This window comes from Misgurnus anguillicaudatus, chromosome 24 (genome assembly GCF_027580225.2).
Source record: "Misgurnus anguillicaudatus chromosome 24, ASM2758022v2, whole genome shotgun sequence".
Taxonomy (NCBI): domain Eukaryota; kingdom Metazoa; phylum Chordata; class Actinopteri; order Cypriniformes; family Cobitidae; genus Misgurnus; species Misgurnus anguillicaudatus.
This window is the reverse complement of record NC_073360.2, coordinates 31,956,185-31,974,197: the sequence shown is the minus strand read 5'-3', so window position 1 is coordinate 31,974,197 and position 18,013 is coordinate 31,956,185. Positions and strand designations below refer to the sequence as shown.

The 18,013-nt window shown below is 37.1% G+C and overlaps 1 protein-coding gene and 1 pseudogene across 1 annotated transcript in view; one reads left to right on the top strand and one right to left on the bottom strand.

The window, feature by feature from the left end:
- Positions 1 to 1,722: 1,722 nt before the first annotated feature.
- Positions 1,723 to 11,399, bottom strand: LOC129438448 (sialic acid-binding Ig-like lectin 14; annotated as a pseudogene).
- A 4,430-nt stretch (positions 11,400 to 15,829) lies between these two features.
- The window catches only part of LOC129438917 (sialic acid-binding Ig-like lectin 14), a 52,628-nt gene continuing 50,444 nt past the window's right edge, over positions 15,830 to 18,013 (top strand). Inside the window, exons 1-4 of the mRNA XM_073863363.1 lie at positions 15,830 to 16,206; positions 16,641 to 16,710; positions 16,966 to 17,325; positions 17,636 to 17,926. Coding sequence (XP_073719464.1) covers positions 16,117 to 16,206; positions 16,641 to 16,710; positions 16,966 to 17,325; positions 17,636 to 17,926 — 811 coding nt within the window. The 5' untranslated portion in view covers positions 15,830 to 16,116. The remainder of the gene's footprint in view (positions 16,207 to 16,640; positions 16,711 to 16,965; positions 17,326 to 17,635; positions 17,927 to 18,013) is intronic.

Sequence of the window (18,013 nt, the reverse complement as noted above, 5' to 3'; positions counted from 1 at the left end):
CTGATTACAAAAGAACCACTGAAGGTAGGAAGAAACTTTTTTTGTTTTAAAGCAGAGGGTCTGTTCTTTCATTTGGTATATTGTATGTTTATATATTCAAAGAAGAACATTTTCTGGAAGGCATTAAACTTTGGTGAAAATCATGAAAAACGCTGGCGCTGGCTGGCAACTTTTTTAAAAAACGCGGGCGGTGAAAGAGTTAACATAGAGAGCAACGAATGACGTGACAGACAATTGGTTGTCCAGTGCGATTCTGTTCACACGCCACACCTCTGTAAATACGGTTGTGAAACCCGAAAAGTTACGGGTGTGAGGTCAGTTATAGAATGCGGTTGTCAAACCCGTAAAATAACTGAACTGTGTGAACGGAACCGTCTTAAGGACTCAAATACGTGTTTGACAACCGTATTAAGGGACCGTGTGAACGCAGCCAAAGTGTACCACTACACAAACTAATAGTCATGATGGAACCCAATAGAGAACAAGTCAACTGGGCAAAAACAGCTACGGACAGTAAACGAGGGAGAAAAATTAAAATCTGATGCTGCACAAAAACTAACAATGCATTAAAGCTACGTTTCTTCCCCAAATCAGTTTTGAGTGAGTTTTTAAAAAAAATTGTTGGCAATTAAAGAGTAAAAATCCTAGATTTTTTAAAAACATTTAGTAGTTTTGATCAGGACTGAGGTTGATTAACAAATGCAAAAAAAGTTTGAAACCAAATATGTATCAGATTTTTACAGCAGTTTAATTTAGTGGATATTTTCATCACGAACATAGCGAAATGGTTGTGAATTTGCCAACAGTGTACTGGTAAGTTTTTTAAAAATTTTCAAAGGATTTTCCCAAAATATGTGTCAAAATAAGATCTATCACCAAAAATCATTCCATTTGCTGAAACACAGAGAAAGTTGTGGCCAAATTAAGACTCAACAGCACCCCATAGTGGAAGAAAACATCACCAACATTACAGTTAAATTAGTTTTTCTAGTATCGTTATTTACTTCACCACAAAATCATTTTCATCAGTGTAGGGCTAGGGCTACTAGCGGAACTAGGTGGTTGACTCACCAAAGAGATTATAAGATCTTTTACATCTCCGTTCATGTACTTTCCCAGTCCTCCTGTCACTTTGTGTTTATCTTTCGCACCACACAGCATGCACAATTACACACTAGTCCATTTCATTGTGAAAGAAAGGGGTGTATGTGTGAGGTGAGCTGAGGTGGCTGGTTGCTGAAACCACTCCCTAGCTCGAATGTACTGACAGCAGTGACAGTTCACCTATCACTTAAGTAGCCACGCTCTTAATTATGCTGAACTTTAAGGCTTAATATAGACTATTTTAAATGGATGAGTTACAAAAAGATTCACCCCCCTCACAGTTGTCATGAAGGGTAAAATTAGCTATATAGACATAAACATTTTTTGTAAACATATTTTTTTCTGCTGTATAGATGGGCATTTTAACAAGGGGGTCTATGGCAATTGACTCCCTTTTGGAGCCAGTCTCTAGCGGCCAGTCAAGGAATTGCAGTTTAAGTCACTTCCGTATTGGCTTCATTAAAGAGATCTGAAGGTTGAACCCATGACCTTTTGAACTGTTAACGCAATGCTGAGCTATACAGGAATGCACACTTCACTTAAAAATACACACATACTCATGAGATAACAAAATCACCCACTGTGTTTAACAACTTAATCATGCAGAAAAATGTAGGGAAACAAAGAATTTACTGTGATCTGACCTATAGAGTAATATTTATCAAGAACTATGAGAGCAACTTCACTGCCAAAAAAAAAAGGGAGATTGTGCACAATTATCACCAAAAATTATCACAGAACAAACATCTCCCCTGATGAAGGGGTTTGTAAATTTATATTCGCATTTAAAAAGAAGACCAAAACTTCCTATATACGTTTCACAAAGATGGGACGGCTGGCTGCAAATTTATCCCTGACACCATGATAACTGACTGTACACGTGATATCGCTGTGATCGTCATCTTTTGTGGGTGTGAAGGACAGAATAGACTCAACTTCCCAGTTCCCATGACCCATGTCCTTATAGCTCATCATCTCTTTGCCAATGTGATTCCAGGTGAGAGTGGGATGGTATGAGGGGCAAGTGTGCCTGACAGAGCATCTGAAGATCGCAGGATGACCCTCCTGTACAGCCTGATCAGAATGCAGCTCCGGTTGTGGGGCTTGCTCTATTATAAATGACAAATTGCACATTTCAGATAAAAACAGCGTTTAATTCAGTGCCACAATTGTAAAACACAGTTTGCATATAGTAATTAGTAATTAATTAGATAGTAAATTTCCAGATGATAGAAAAACAGGAAATGTAATGGTTTCTACAAATTACCATTAAATGCATAACAATTTCTAATGTTTATCTCAGAAGGTTTAATAGCAATAAAAATGCTTACCAATCATATTAATGTGTACACAATTGCCACAAAGGAGTATTTGTCTTTTTCTGATGTCTGTAATTCAACTCTAAAACAAAATGGTCCGTTGTCATGGTTTTTGACTTCGTCGATCTCCAGTGAGCAGTTTAATCCACCCAGTTTTCCAACCAGTTTGGTGCGACCCTTGAAACTGTCTAAGACTCTTTTTTTATCCTCATAATAGACGTAGTCATCCCATTTATCTTTTTTGTGCCAAATACCTCTCGTACGAGCAGAGGGCTGTCTTGTTCCGGGGTATTGGAATGAACAGGGGAACACAACACAAGATGAGACCAAAGCCTTCATTTCGTGCTCTACTTTTGTCTTCCAAACATCAGGAAACACGAAAACCCAAACTAAAAAAAAGAGAATATAAAATCTAGCAAAGTAAGTGATGAATGATGAAAACAATAAAATAAAGTTATTTGAAGTGATTTTAAAGAACAAATAATCCCACAAAATATAAGACAAAAATAATATGTCCACTCATGTATGGATGAAATGTACAGTCATACCCTGAAGCCAGAAGAGCAAAACTGCTGTCTTTGTGCCCATACTGTACTGAAGACAACTAAAGGGGTAAAACACAGCAATTCACCAAAGCATTAAAAAATGTTTTGAAGCAGATTAAATGTAAAATAGCCACATTTTATTGTTTAAATCTTGACTGGTATAGGTGAGTTTACTTGCAATAGAATAGACTGGCATTATTACACTGTCAAAAATAAAGGTACAAAAGCTGTCACTGGGGCAGTACCATGTAAAAAGGTCCTAATATGTGCCATTTAGGTACACATATGTATCTTTGAATTACCAATATGTAAATTTGAAGTACTAATATGCACTCTTTGGGTATAAAGGTGTACCTATTTGAAAGGGTACTGTCACAGTGACAACATTTATACATTTATTTCTGAAAGAAAAAATATCAGACAGAAATTATATATTTGAGAAAAAAGAAATCTGATAACAAATTGGATATAAAAAGTCACACAAAGCATCTAACACATAACATAAGAAGTCTTTTCCAAATCTGTTTTACTTCTGACCAAATCTTTTTATAAGACTTAAATCAAACTTCATTATACAATTAGATTTAGACCAAATTTATGAATTAAAGTCTCAATTTGTAATTCATTATTTTTAAAGTTCATTCTATATCAAAATACATTTTGCAGTTTTTAGAAATGCTTAAGATTTGAGATGATTAATACTTCAACTAATAAAAATATCAACAATCTTTAGATTAAAATAATGTGAACATTTTCAGGAGATTTCAACTGAAAGCCATAAATCATATACACAATATTAATTTCTAAACAGAATACTAATATTGTTACATCGGTTAAAATCATGTAAATGTTTCTTCCAAAATCACATTAGTATTAATTCTTGCTGAAAAAAAGACCAAGCTTACTGTATTTCAGAAGCGAGGGTGATGTACTTTTTTTGACTGAATAACGCCTATGTAACTGATGCTCTGAAATAAACTTGCCTTTCTGCAAACATTTCACCAGGAAGTTTATCACTTCCAGGGCTGGCTCTAGGTATGGGCAGGGGTGGGCTAAGCCCATCCAAACATCAGTCTTCCACACTCAAACAGAATTTAGTCAAGACATCATCCATATTTTATTTTGCAACAATTTTCACATTGGTTAAAAGCAATCAGAGGCAGGCTTTGTTAAGAGTTTAAGGAAGGGCTGTAGACGATCCTAACCAAACAACACCAGAAAATGTACGTTTTTTTTAATCTGCTGAAAGCAACGTCACTCTACACTCACGCCTCATCATGAGGAGGGCAGCCTCTGTCTGCAGCAGACAATATTCCCTTTCACACATACAGTCTTTACTGGTAATTTACTGGTAAATTGCAGTTATCATGTCATGTGTGAACAGAACCTTTCCGGTAAATCAGTGCTTTCAATTTACCAGAAAGAGAGGTTTTAAGATTACCAGTAATTTAGCGCTATGTGTGAACACAAAATATAGATTACCGGCATTTAGAACGAACAACATCAGACCGCGCAAATGACGCGTTTACCCTCGCACACTGTTTACAGACGTTTTCACACACATGCTGCATGAAAGTCGTGCGCACCTGAAGTTTACGTCCACATTTCTTTATCAAAGTTGTTTAAAACAGCTTACCATCTACTTGCCGATCTGCCGAAGTCCTTAGCAGGCCCCCGTGAAGCTACTGCTAACAGTACTGTTGTTTAAGACGCACTTTCGGTTTGACGTCGCCTAATGCAATGTTGTTTGGTCACACCCTGCTGAACAAAACAGCATACCAGCAGGAACCAGCATATGTTGTGTTTTGGTCAACCTGCTGGTTTGCTCATGAACACCAGCTAAACCAGCCCCAGCATTAGCACCAGCTAAACCAGCACCAAACGAGCATTAGCACCAGCATCCAATGCTGGTCATAACAGCAAGAGTTGTGTTTTGGTGCTGGTATGCTGGTGAACACCAGCTAAACCAGTATCAAACGAGCATAGACCAGCATAATTCCCATGCTGGTTTGATGCTGTTTTTTTCAGCAGGGCGAGCAACTTCACGACCGAAAGCGTTTACCACAGACGTGAAAACAACAAAATACAGACCGTGGATATGAACGACGTGGATTGTTTACAAATGCTACATTGAGATTGCGCCACCACAGGTACTTCCGCTTTCTCTCCGAGTTTACCGGTATTTTGATACTGATGTGTGAATGATGTCTTACTGGTAAAAAGACGGAACGTCACTGCATGTGTGAACAGCACATTTTTATATTTACTGGTAAATTCATTCTGGTAAATTCATGGTAATTTACCTGAATTAATGTGCGAAAGAGGCTAATAACCACCGCGACACAAAATGTAAAAGCATAATTAATTGTGTGCAATATGTAGCTTTTATAGCCTGTTATTTTGATTATCCACAGCTCCCGCTTAAGAAGTAAATCTGTGTCTCTCTCTCTTAATTCCCCAAAATGACATTACAATACTTGACATAAATTTGTTAAGACAAATAAGTAAAAATGTCACATTTAAAAGATCCTAATGGAGAATCAATGCTTCGCCCCAATTTTAATGTTTCTCAGTGACTCCTTTTGTCCAGTGAATAATCTTATTCACAAAGGTGTTGATAATAGAACATAATGGAAACTAACACAAAACTAACCGAACTGTAACGGTACATTCACACGGGACAGAAGTGTTGACTCTTGAAGGAAGGACTCATTGGTGGTGGTTGAGGAGATTCCCCCATTCATATGTAAAGCGCTTTGAGCACTGAGAACAGCGCTATATACTGTAAATGTAACAAATTATTATAATTATAAGTCAAGTCAAGTCAACCTTTATTTTTAAAGCACATTTAAAAACAACAAAGGTTGAGCCAAAGTGCTTTACAAATGAATCCGTGTGTCTCAATCAGCTCCCTTGTTCAGTAGTCAGGGCACTGATCAGGGAGTCAGCCATTTTAAGGGCTGTCTTAATCGCAAAATCCGTTCAGTGCACTGGAACGTGCGTTCCCTAAAAATTCTCACAATGCAACGCAAAAACCAGTGAGCATCGATGCTCCCTATGTTCCCTAACCGGAAATCACGTGACCTTTTCTGAAGCTCGCCAACCGAACATCACGTGATCCTACTCAATAAACTTTATGAAATGTTACAGAACTTTTATAAAGACAAACGTTTGTTTTAGTTGTAAATATAAACACACATTGCTACACAGTAAGGGACCACAATCTACTCAATATTTAAAAAAATAATATTTATTTAAAATTGTAAATATATTTATTACATTTAAAATGTCATTATATTCCTCCAATTTTATGCACAGATATGTAAAAGAATAATGAGAGCGTTTTTCACAATGTACTGTTTTTAAAATTAAGTCAGAGAGATGTTGGTTTTGCCGGTTGTTGATGAGTAACAGCTGTGAGTGATTACAACGCGCTTAAGCAACCACGTGACAGAAAAATAAGTGAACACTGTCCCAATGTGAAGTGAACTAGGGTCCTTACCAGTGCCCGAACCTGTGTACACGATATACTGATTCACGACCTCGGAAGCTAGGGAACGAATTGAGACACACGGAATAAGAATATTAAAAACAGTTAAAAAACAACAACACATAATTTTATCAACATCAACACATAATTTGTTATCTATTCAAAGGCTACAGAGAACAGATGTCTTCAAGGACGACTTAAAAATGGCTAAAGATGAAGATGACCTCACATAGAGAGGAAGACTATTCCACAATTTTGGACCCCTCACCGAAAAAGCGTGGTCACCTTTAGATTTATAACGGCAGCGAGGAACCGTCAGTAACAGTTGGTCAGAGGACCTTAGTGCTCTAGTCGGAGAGTAAAGATGTAAAAGATCACTGATGTACTTGGGAGCGAGCCCAGCTAATGCTTTGGAAACAAACATCAAAATTTTGAAATCCACTCTATATTTGACCGGGAGCCAGTGTAAGTTTCTCAGAGCTGGGGTAATGTGATCTCTTATCCTTAAACCAAGTAACAGTCTGGCTGCAGCATTCTGAACAAGTTGTAAATGAGATAATGCATTTTGGGGCAAGCCACTGTACAGTGAATTACAATAATCTAACCTAGATGTAATAAATAAATGGATTACAATTTCCAAGTCAGAAGGGGAAAGCAAGGATTTAATTTTAGCAATTTGTCTCAGTTGATAAAAGCTGCTTTTTACAACGGCACTAATCTGCTTGTTAAAAAGAAGGGAAGAGTCAAAAATTACTCCAAGGTTCCTCACATGGTCTTGTATATTCGATGCTAACGGGCCTAGTTCGACAACTAGTCCAGGCTGACTGGACAAGGAGGATCCAAGAATCAGGACTTCCGTTTTGCTCTCATTTAATTGTAAAAAGTTGTTTGCCAGCCACTGTTTTATATCTTTAAAACAATTTAATGCATTGTTAGATGCACAGTTCTTGTCTATACTCACAGGAAAATAAAATTGGGAGTCGTCGGCATAGCAGTGATGCTATGCCGACGACTTGTCTAAAGCGTGGCCAGCCAATCACAGTGGCCGCTACACATTCTCCTGTCTTCCATAAACGTAATTGGCTGACTCTGCCTAGGTTATTTGCATAAAGCAATCTGATTGGCTGATGCAAGCGTTGCCGCTTGAAAAGTTGAGAAATGTTTGACTTTTGCTGCGAGCAAAGGCAGTGACGTTGCGCAGACGGATCCACAATTCAGTTCGGCAACACATGACATCACTCATGTAAAGTTAATGGGAAGCATCAACGCTTACGCCCCATGTGAATGTACCGTAACACTAATGTTCCTATAAATATAGGAAGAGTTTGGAGGGGCAGTGCCCCAGTCCAGAGCCAATTATGATTTTGTCTGAGCTATTAATGAAATAGATATTAGCCACACTCTCTTGCTGATTTCAAAGTACAGGAATTTGGTACAAACATACCACAAATCTACCACAAAGAGACTTCCAAAATCATTGACAAATTCAAGGGTCACACTACTCTACTTTGTAATCGGCATCACAAAAACTGCAGTTTTAAAATCAACTCTTTACATCAAAGCGTTGCGGATGTTCCACATTGAGATTAAAGATTTCAACCAGTACCTACAATAATTCTACTAATATATATTCTGGTAATGATTAATACATATTGATTTGTGTCAACAACCCAGCAATGTTGTCTTTACAAGGGGTTACACTGACTCCTAGTGGTCATTAGACTTTTGAAGATTTTGTAACGCAAACTGCAAACAGTTGTTTCAGGTTCCTTAAGCCCTATTCGACAGGATTAGTTTTACGGGGGTAGATGGCGTAATGTAATGTTACCACAGGACGTCTGTAATATTGAGGGTCAATTCGGACGGGATTAGAAATCTCAATAAAACAATCAGAAGTGGGAGAGTTAACTCGATTGCGTAGTGCGTCACCTCTCTCGTCGTCACGTGCACATTACCTTGCTGCCTGATATCACATGTGCAAACAACATGACACAGACGAGAAAAACTCGAAACACTGTGTTTGATTTCAGTTTGGGGTAGTGATGGGAGAAACAACCTGTCGACACCTGCTGGTCAAAATAGTGTGAAAGCAGTTCTGTCCAAACATTTTACACTTTTTTTGAACTCCCCCTAGTGGTAAATCATCAGATTTTCGAAACGTTTGCTAAAATCACGTGACTTGGCCAGGTCTGAAACACGCTCCGAACCAATGATTCGAAACAAAAGATTTGTAAAAGTTTTGAAGCCTCATGAAGCAGTGCTTCAAAACCGACCATCACTAGTTTGGGTTTTAGAAACGTCAGTGTCTAAACATCAGTTTTAGGCTATGTTTACATTAATGCGTTTATGCTTTAAAACGCGTTACTTTTGCTACGTTTACGCCTTTCATCTACACTACATCACCGTTTTCGACCCCCATAAACGGATTCGTTCGCAAACGCTGAAGACCCTGTTTTAGTTTGAGAACTCAGACGTTGCTCTGAGTGTAAATGAACATAGACGGAGTCTTATGTAAACGAACAGCTGATGTTAACGTGACAGCGCATCATTTTCAAAGTAAAAATTATTTTATTGATGTAAATGTTGGTTTGAAACGGAGGTTTTGCCAAAAATAGTAAATATCTACCAACCAGCTATTATAAACGCTATATCGGATTGTTTTAACATGTATCCTTATAGATAATGTCTGTTTTATATTAATCTTTGAGTATTGTTGGGTTTAATGTGTTTATGTTTTGTTTAAATTTAGTTAGCTTATGAAAGATAGACTGTAATTTTATACGCCATATAGGCGTTGCAAAGGCCAATATGAAGGGAGAATTGTAATGGGTCAGACATTATTTTCCAGTTTAATGTAAGTTTTGTTTGCTACTTTAAAATGAATTTAAAAATGAGGACGCATTTTGAGGCTTCATTCTAAGCACCCTTTGAATTGGGACACAGCTCTTATCAACGCTGGCGAATAGGGATGGGAATCGAGAACCGGTTCTTCTTCAGAACCGGTGCCCAGTGAATCAATTTGTTTGAATCGTTAGCATGCCTGTTCAACGATTCCGCACGGTTCTGCTCGTTCGTTGCAAATGTGTCATGACGTCACACGCGCTGTGTTGTTTTGGTTTAGATCGCAGCAAACATTGCATCGAGGCAGAACGATCCAAAGTTTGGTTATAATTAGTGGTGGGCAGAGCGAGGCTTCGTGAAACACTGAAACAGTTGAATCAATAACTTATATTTGACGCGAAAATACGACAATACGGTCGCGTTGCAGGAGGTTGCAGGACTGTCTTGTTTGACACACTATTACACAACAACACCAGAGAGTCAAGCACTAGCGGAGCTAACGAGACGCCATCTGCTATTAACGCTGAAGGTAATGTGTTAGTGTTAATATGAGCGCCATTTCATTGTGTAAACTTTTACTATACGGATCTCCGTTGTCATTGTCCATCAAATTGATGACGGCCAGAGTCTGGCTGGCTCTCACACACGGGCTCAGAGGCTGCAGAAATATCTCTCGCGCACCTCTAGCTAACTTAGCCTACTCCGTTTACAGAGGCAGGGAGGAATAAACTGACCGAGGCGAGGATAAACAAATTTCACCGAGCAGTAGAGGCGGACACTACTTAAATATTTCTACTTAAAAGTACATTTTCAAGTATTTGTATTTTATCAGTGTTTTTTATTTTTTTTAAACATACATTCCAAAGCATATAATATCATCATTTTAAATATTTCATAATTTCAAGTTTTTGGTTTATTTAATATTTAAGTACATTAAACATCTAGTAATGTTTTGTACTTTTACTCAAGAAAAGTAAAAGTACACATTTTTATGTAATTATGTATTAAATCAATTTTAATATGCAATATAAAAGGAATACACAGTATGATTCTATGCTTTAGAATGTAGTGAACATTTTTTAGTAAAGTAAATTTTTTCCAAGACAACACTCCGATAAAGCACAGATGCTTGGAAAATGCAACTAAAATACTCAAGTAGTGTCCACCTCTGCCGAGCAGTGAAAAAGGTGGTATTTGCAGCTGTTTGCCACAGTAGATGCCTCTACTTTTCGGTAGGTTAATTTGCTGTATTTGTTGTATTTTGTCCAGCAACATGTCTTTTCAAAAGAAAATAACAAATGCATGCATGACCAAAAGTTGCATGTTTTATGTCAGTCTAGTTCTGTTTAATTAATTCCTAGTCCTATCACATTATTACTGGTTGAGAAACACTCCCCTAGGCTATAGGTCCCTGGACTTTACTTTAAGAAGTAGCTCACCTACTTTTAAGTTTGTTACACATAATGTGCGTATACTCTGTTCTGTGTCTTCTGAACAGATATCAAAGCGAGTTAATACAAACATACACATCTGTGCTTATTCCCTCACCCAATGAGAATCGATAAGAGAATCGATAAGGAATCGGATCGATAAGCAACATTGATAATGGAATCGGAATCGTTAAATTCTTATCAATTCCCATCCCTACTGGCGAAGGAGGTAACCATCCCACCATTGTAGAACACAAGGCTCATAATGGGTGTTTTTTAATGAAGCCTCACTCACAAAACTTTGCAACAATTACACAGAATAAGAGTTTTAATTTATGTGTATTTCATGTATTTTATAGGATTTTTTATCCCAAAATTTTACATACCTGACATATGGCTACTGTTACTGATTTACTTCTCCTTTGAGTGGCAAAACATTCAACAAAATGGCTGGTTGTTCTAGCGGCAGCCGCGAAAATGTCAGTATAACTGACAATAATCAGCAAAAATTTTATTTAGTTGCACTTGATAGTGACCCTAGCAACTTGTCAACCCACCTGTGGTCATTGGACGTTGGCATGGACGATCCATTTCCTGTTCCTTTCGGTGTTTCTTTCGAATTCTTGTTAAATCTTTTAGTACAGTCTACTGCACAACAGCTTTTCCCCATTTAGACGCGTTTTTGCTGATTTCACGTGCTACACAAATTTTGCCGGTCTGTCTTTTGCCACTCAATGAGCGTAATTACGAAATTTACGTCTATATTTACAGCTGGTCTATTTAGTATTACCTGAAGCAATTTCTCTGAACCTTTTTACAGAAGGTAATAGTCTAACAAGAGGATATCAGACAACACTTTACTGTTCATGTGTCTATAACTTGCAGGTGAGCTGATCATCTACTTGCACAACAGGAAGTAAAACCAAATGTGTTAAGCCACACTGACTCGTGTGTTAATATTCTTATCTACACTCGTGGAAAGATGTCGAAAAGCCCCCTTAGGCCTACTACTGAGAAGACAGCAATATCAAGTGTTATAGGCTATTTAGAGATTGCTGCAGGATAGGTTTAATGTTGTTTTGTTTAAAGATGGGTGCTATGGGAGCACTTATTCTGCGCTTGTCAGTATTTTCTGATGTTTTTATTTACCACTTGTAACCCGCTGAGCCATATCGTTTTGATTAATCTGTGCAACAGAGAGCCTAGTAAACAATATTCAACACGTTTATTTGGCAGATACACAATGCAAACTTTCGGGAGTGACAACCGCATTTAAATGCGGAAGATAATCCCCTAAATGTTCGTTTCATGTCTGTACGGAACAAGACTCACTCCAGAAAATGTGATGATTGACACAGAAATAACCATAGCAACGTTCTGCCATCTCGTGTGCTTATCACTCACAGCTTTGAGCAAAATAATCCAACAGCGGAGGTTTAGCAATAAACCTCCGCCTTGGCGTTGTGTATTGTATGCTTCTTTTGTGAGGCTCCTTCACAGCGCGTGGTCTTGCAGTGTTGCCAGGTCCTCTGCTTTTTTTGTACGTAAATACCGTTTTGGCATTTAACCGTTTATGACTTTTGGCTCATGAAGCGATCAAGTTTTTGGTGTTAATAAAGTGTGAAGGTGCCGGTCCCAATATTTTGATCTTTGAAGTAAAGCATTTAGATTTATTTCGGTTTATTATTGGATTTTTCTCGTGCTGTTTTTTTTTTAGTGCAAGATCAGGCAACACTGCAAACCTCGTGCCTCTGTCATTTTCTGAACCGCACATACAGAAGACTTTTTTCCCCTTCTAGGAATGTATTTTTTCAGAAGAGAGATCTGTCATGTTTGGGTGATTCTCACGAAACCATTGAAACACCACGGCACTAATGATTTTAGCTTTAAAATGTGTAATATAGTAACATTAAAAAGCATCAGAATTAACACAATACTATGTTCTACCTTGAACAATGTGTGATTTCAACATAAGAATTTATAATTGTAAATTTTATCTCATTTTCTGCTGAAATTCTCATTACCGCAATGTGTCCGTCTGTGTTTGAACATGCGTTATGTTGTAATTTAATCAAATTAACACAAAAATATTAAGAAAAAAAATAAATGGATGTTTTGCTAGACTACTTTAGATGACAGAAAAAATATTTACTGAATATTCATGTATAATAATAGTGAAGAAAAATTAGGAAAATGATGTGTCCATGCCTGATGTTCTCATCCTCCGCAACACTTTTTGAGAACAGTTTAAGCACACATACAGAATTTTAATAGTGTTTGATTTTGAGTGACCAAGCACATGGACCAGTTACTTCAAGATGGCTACCAGGTAAGATCATTTTTTTACAGTTAATTTGAAATATTGTCTTGTCAGAATGCTTACACGACATTTTGATTATCATTACCGCAACAGATGCTTATTAAATGTTAATTTAATTAATAGAAACATAATACTTTGATTTTAAATGCATGTGCAGAATCTCCGAATTATGTTCTTTTAGGTTTGTCATGTCATTTTGAAAATATGTCAGTGTTGATGTTTTCTGACTGTTGCGGTAATGAGATTTTTTTTAGGACTAATTTTTTAAATTATGTTACAAAGAGTGTTAAATGATAAGTAAAAGTTTTTAAATTAATGTTCCCATTTACTCCAGACTTTGTTTTTCAATGTCTGGTGGGAAAAAAGTAAATTTAAGCAATTTTTACATTTTCATGCTTGACATTTTTAAAACCAAGTTTTCGTGAGAATCACCTGTTTATGATGCACGTTTAAACACTTTTTTATACACGGTTATGTACACACTAGGCAGAGTTTCTGTAAATGCGGTTGTCACTAACTTACCTGCATTTTGCGGAAGTTAATTCGGTTGTAGAATGCGGTTGTCAGTCCCGTAAATTACTGAAGTGTGTGTGTACAGAACAGGATTAAGCATTAAAAGTGACAACCGAATTAATATGCAGTGTGTACGCGACCATAGAGAAGAGCAACATCTACTGTATGGAAGCATCCTAATTCGGTGTCTGGATCATTCTAAGGCCATGGATTTTGAATGCAAGACTCTGTATTTGAAGGCTCAGCCAAAGTCCACAAAGCGAACTAAAGGGGCACTCACACTATCCAAACCATGCCCAAGCGTGATTGTCCCCCCTCCTTACTCCCCAGAAGCACGCACTCACACTGTGCTTTTTAATAAAAATCTGTGCGAGATTTTAATAAACTTCGGTATGTTTGGTCAGTACTGCCATAGCAGGTCACACGATCGTTCAGGGAGGAAACTGAACAACGAAAAGACACCGGATTGCGTGGTTTGCCTGCCGCAATCAGGAGAAAAACTTTTACTTTTCAAAACATCCCTGCATCAGCGAGAGTGTATTCGCTGCATTTTCAGTCATTCAGTAATTTGTGATTAATAAAAGCAGAACCACTTAAATTGTCTTGTTTTTATACTAACTTGTAAATGTAAATTATGTATTCATTCATTTCTGATCAACATAATCAGTGCTTATCAGTGCATAACTTAATGCGCGCCTACAGTATATATAAAAAACAACCAAGATGCTGCACCCAATGACTCAACCTCCTCGCTCATGTTTTATCAAACAATAACTACTCAAGATTTGCTTTAGTATAATTTTCGGGACAATTAGAGCAGGATTCGGGACAGCAGCTTAGATTTCGGGACTGTCCCAAAATTTTCGGGGGACATCTGGTCACCCTAATAATATTGCTTACTTTGTCTGTTGCGTGTGCAGCTCAGACATTCATGTAACCCTGCTGCACGTATCAGAAGGTTTCTATGAAGTTAAGGAAAGGTGAATGGTTGCGCAATTGATGTCTCTCCTTTTGAAACACGCTCTGGCGCGATTTGCAATCACATTTGCACGTTCCACGCCTGCGCCAAAGTGAACCACGATCGGGCATGTTGCTCATTAGTAATCGCTGCAATCTTTTCCTGGACCCCGCCCACCTGCCATACCATATGACTGAAAGTAAAGACAGATTTTTGAGGTGGGGAGGAGATTTGGGTTTTTGATTAAAAATTACGAGGGCATATATATATATATATATATATATATATATATATATATATATATATATATATATATATATATATATATATATATATATATAAATATATATCAATAATGAAGCATATATATATATATATATATATATATCAATAATGAAGCATATATATATATATATATATAATGAAGCTCAAATAAGCCATTTGTAAAAATACCACAATATTCCTAAACAAATTACATTTTTTCATTTTAATTTCATATTTCAACAGATAATATAATAAATAAATTTATAATATAATAACATTGCACATCATTTACAGGATTGGGAAACTCAGGGGTAGGTTTTCCGTTCATAAAATGCTACATAAAAGATGAAAACAAATTATTTGAAGTTGATCGTTAGGGCACTGTGTTCGACTTTGTCGTAAACGGACGAAAAATAAAGTTGGGCAGCTGAATGTCCCAACACAACAGCAGCTAATGTAGCTAGCGTTAGCTAACATGTTAACTAATGTTGGCTAAAGAAGTCATTAAACTTAGCTTAGAGAGTAGGTTAACATTCTGGAAATTATATTCATGGTAATCATAACTTTGGTCCATTTTGTGTTCTTGCATCTAGTTAGTAGATGCACCCTGCTTCTCAATATGCATCCTCATTTCCTCGCTCCTATGTCCTACATCATACGACCCGGAAATCGATCGAGCTTTGCCATCTTGTAAGACATCTCAATTCTTTAATTGCACTGCGAGGAACAAGAAGATAGGAGTCTGCACTTTATTTTACAGTACGTGTACTTACTGTCATGGTCTTGTCAGACTTCTGTGCTAGATTAAGGTCTGAGTGCATCTGACAGGACCATGACAGTATTATGTTCTGTGTGGGGACATGTGGAGTCATATTGTATGTGTGGCTTCCGCATGTCCCCACACAGAGCATGGTGCTGCCGTGGTCCTGTCGTGTGCACTCAGGCCTTAATCTAGCACAGAAGTCTGACAAGACAATGACACTTACCTTATACAGAGATGGTAAATAAGTTCTACTTACCGACAAATGTGTGGTACCTACTTTTAGGTATCTACATGGTAATTACTTGGTATCATTACTGTACTTACCAGTGGTACATACTAGTTACTGGGTAATAACAGGCAGTGAGGAAAGGAATCGAGGATGCACAAATAAGAATATTATGGTTCTCACATCGTCAAGACATAACACGTGACTTCAGTGAAATGTCTCTTAAAGGGGAATACCACACAATAACGTGCTACATATATATTATTTTGGCTGTTACACACTGCAGAGTCTATGAGAGTCACTAGTAGCAGATAATAGGAAGTGCTTTTGATTTAACAAGACAATGTCATGCTGCGGCAGAAAGGAACTATTTATCTTTAGCTCTACGTCTTCTGCATATCAGCTTGAACACGGTTTAAGGACACACTGTAAGGTATGTGACAGCAATGCTAAGATTTATTTACTTATTTTACTGCAACCACTTACTTTTTTTGACTTACTACTAATGCACTGCAAATGTTTTGGTCCAAACTGTAAAATTATAACAGTTACTTAAAATATTCACACTTTTTGTTAAAAATAATACTCAGTGGTCATTTGGGACTGTAAGTTTGAAAAGACTGGGTTACAGAATTGTTATAGATATTTATTATGTGCTGTTTCAGTACACTAATAAATAAAGAAAGAAAGAAAATGCTGGGTTATGTTCAACCCAGCGTTGGGTCAAAACGAGAAGAGCCCAGCCATTGCGTTAAATTAACCCAGAAAATGTTTTAAAACATAGGATAGGATAGCATTTTAATTACAACAGGTTGGGCTTGTCCCTTTTTGACCCATTAAATTGACAAAATCCCCTTACGTTTCCAGGTGCTCTATTCTGATATAAAGATGGTGGTTTTCCTAAACAGTTTTTTTGCATTCGTTCTCTACCTAAGAGGTTAGTAAAATAAAGTATGTCTATGAGATTTACCTTTTTATTTATTAAGTAAGTTAAAACATGTCAGGTTTGACACTCTAGTTTAAATGTGATCCTTCTAATCAGATAACCAATAAAGCTGGCGTTGTGGAAAAGGCATTCATTTCTAACTAAACAATCTAAACACTAGTGTTCCTGTAATTCACTTGGTAAAGTAGTGAGTGGACTTTGTAGAAAGAGTCTAATGCATGAATGTAAATCTGAGTTTCTTTTCAGCATCATCTGCTGGTGTTGACTCTTGGGATGCTGAAATACCAAATTCAGTAGTGGGTCTGTCTGGATCATGTGTGGTGATCCCTTGTAAGTTCAACTACCCTTCAAATGGAAAGATATACAACGAATTTACAGGAATCTGGTACAAAGATGGATCTGTAATCTACCACAAAGAGACTTCCAAAATCATTGAAAATTTTAAGAGTCGCTCTACTCTTCTTGGTGATCTGCATCATACAAACTGCACTTTGAAAATCAACTCTTTACAACACAGCGATGCTGGTTCGTACATGTTTCGCATCGAGATCAAATATTTAAACCAGTACTCATACGAGAACCGTAAAGTTTCTATTACAGTGAAAGGTACGAGTATATTTGTCACATAAAAATGTCAGTTGGTAATTTAACTTATTGACATGTTTAACATCACATTTAAATTAAACTAGCAATCCTTAACTTTCACATCTTTATCTCCATCTCGGCCGGAAAAATAAAATTGCAAGTCACTTTTTTACTAAATAATTGCAAGATTAAAGTTTTATACACAGATTTTTATATATTTGATTAATAACTGATTTTTAGGATTACGGAAAAAAGTTACGGATTGCAGCTTTAATTTGTATAAAAAATAGTGCACAAACTGACATTTTAAATATTAAAAATGATTTACCAGATTCACCTGAACAACCCAGCATCTCAATGAAGGAGGAAGTGATGTCACAAAGAGAGATGACCGCTACCTGTATCGTGTCACATTCCTGCCCGTCTGACCCGCCCTGTCTCACCTGGAACCATGAAGGCACGCTCACAAGTCAAAGGCAGCCACAAGACCACGGTCAATGGAGATTAACATCATCTCTGATCTTCACACCCTCCAGAGAAGATCATAATAAACCTCTCATCTGCTCTGCAGAGTTCAGTGGTGGGAAAAAAGCGACCAGCACCAAAACACTTAAAGTTAAATGTAAGCATGAGAAAAGTTTTTTCCTTTGTTTATTCCATTTTACAAACAGTAAGAAAGGATTTACACAGTTCACATGTTACAGACCAG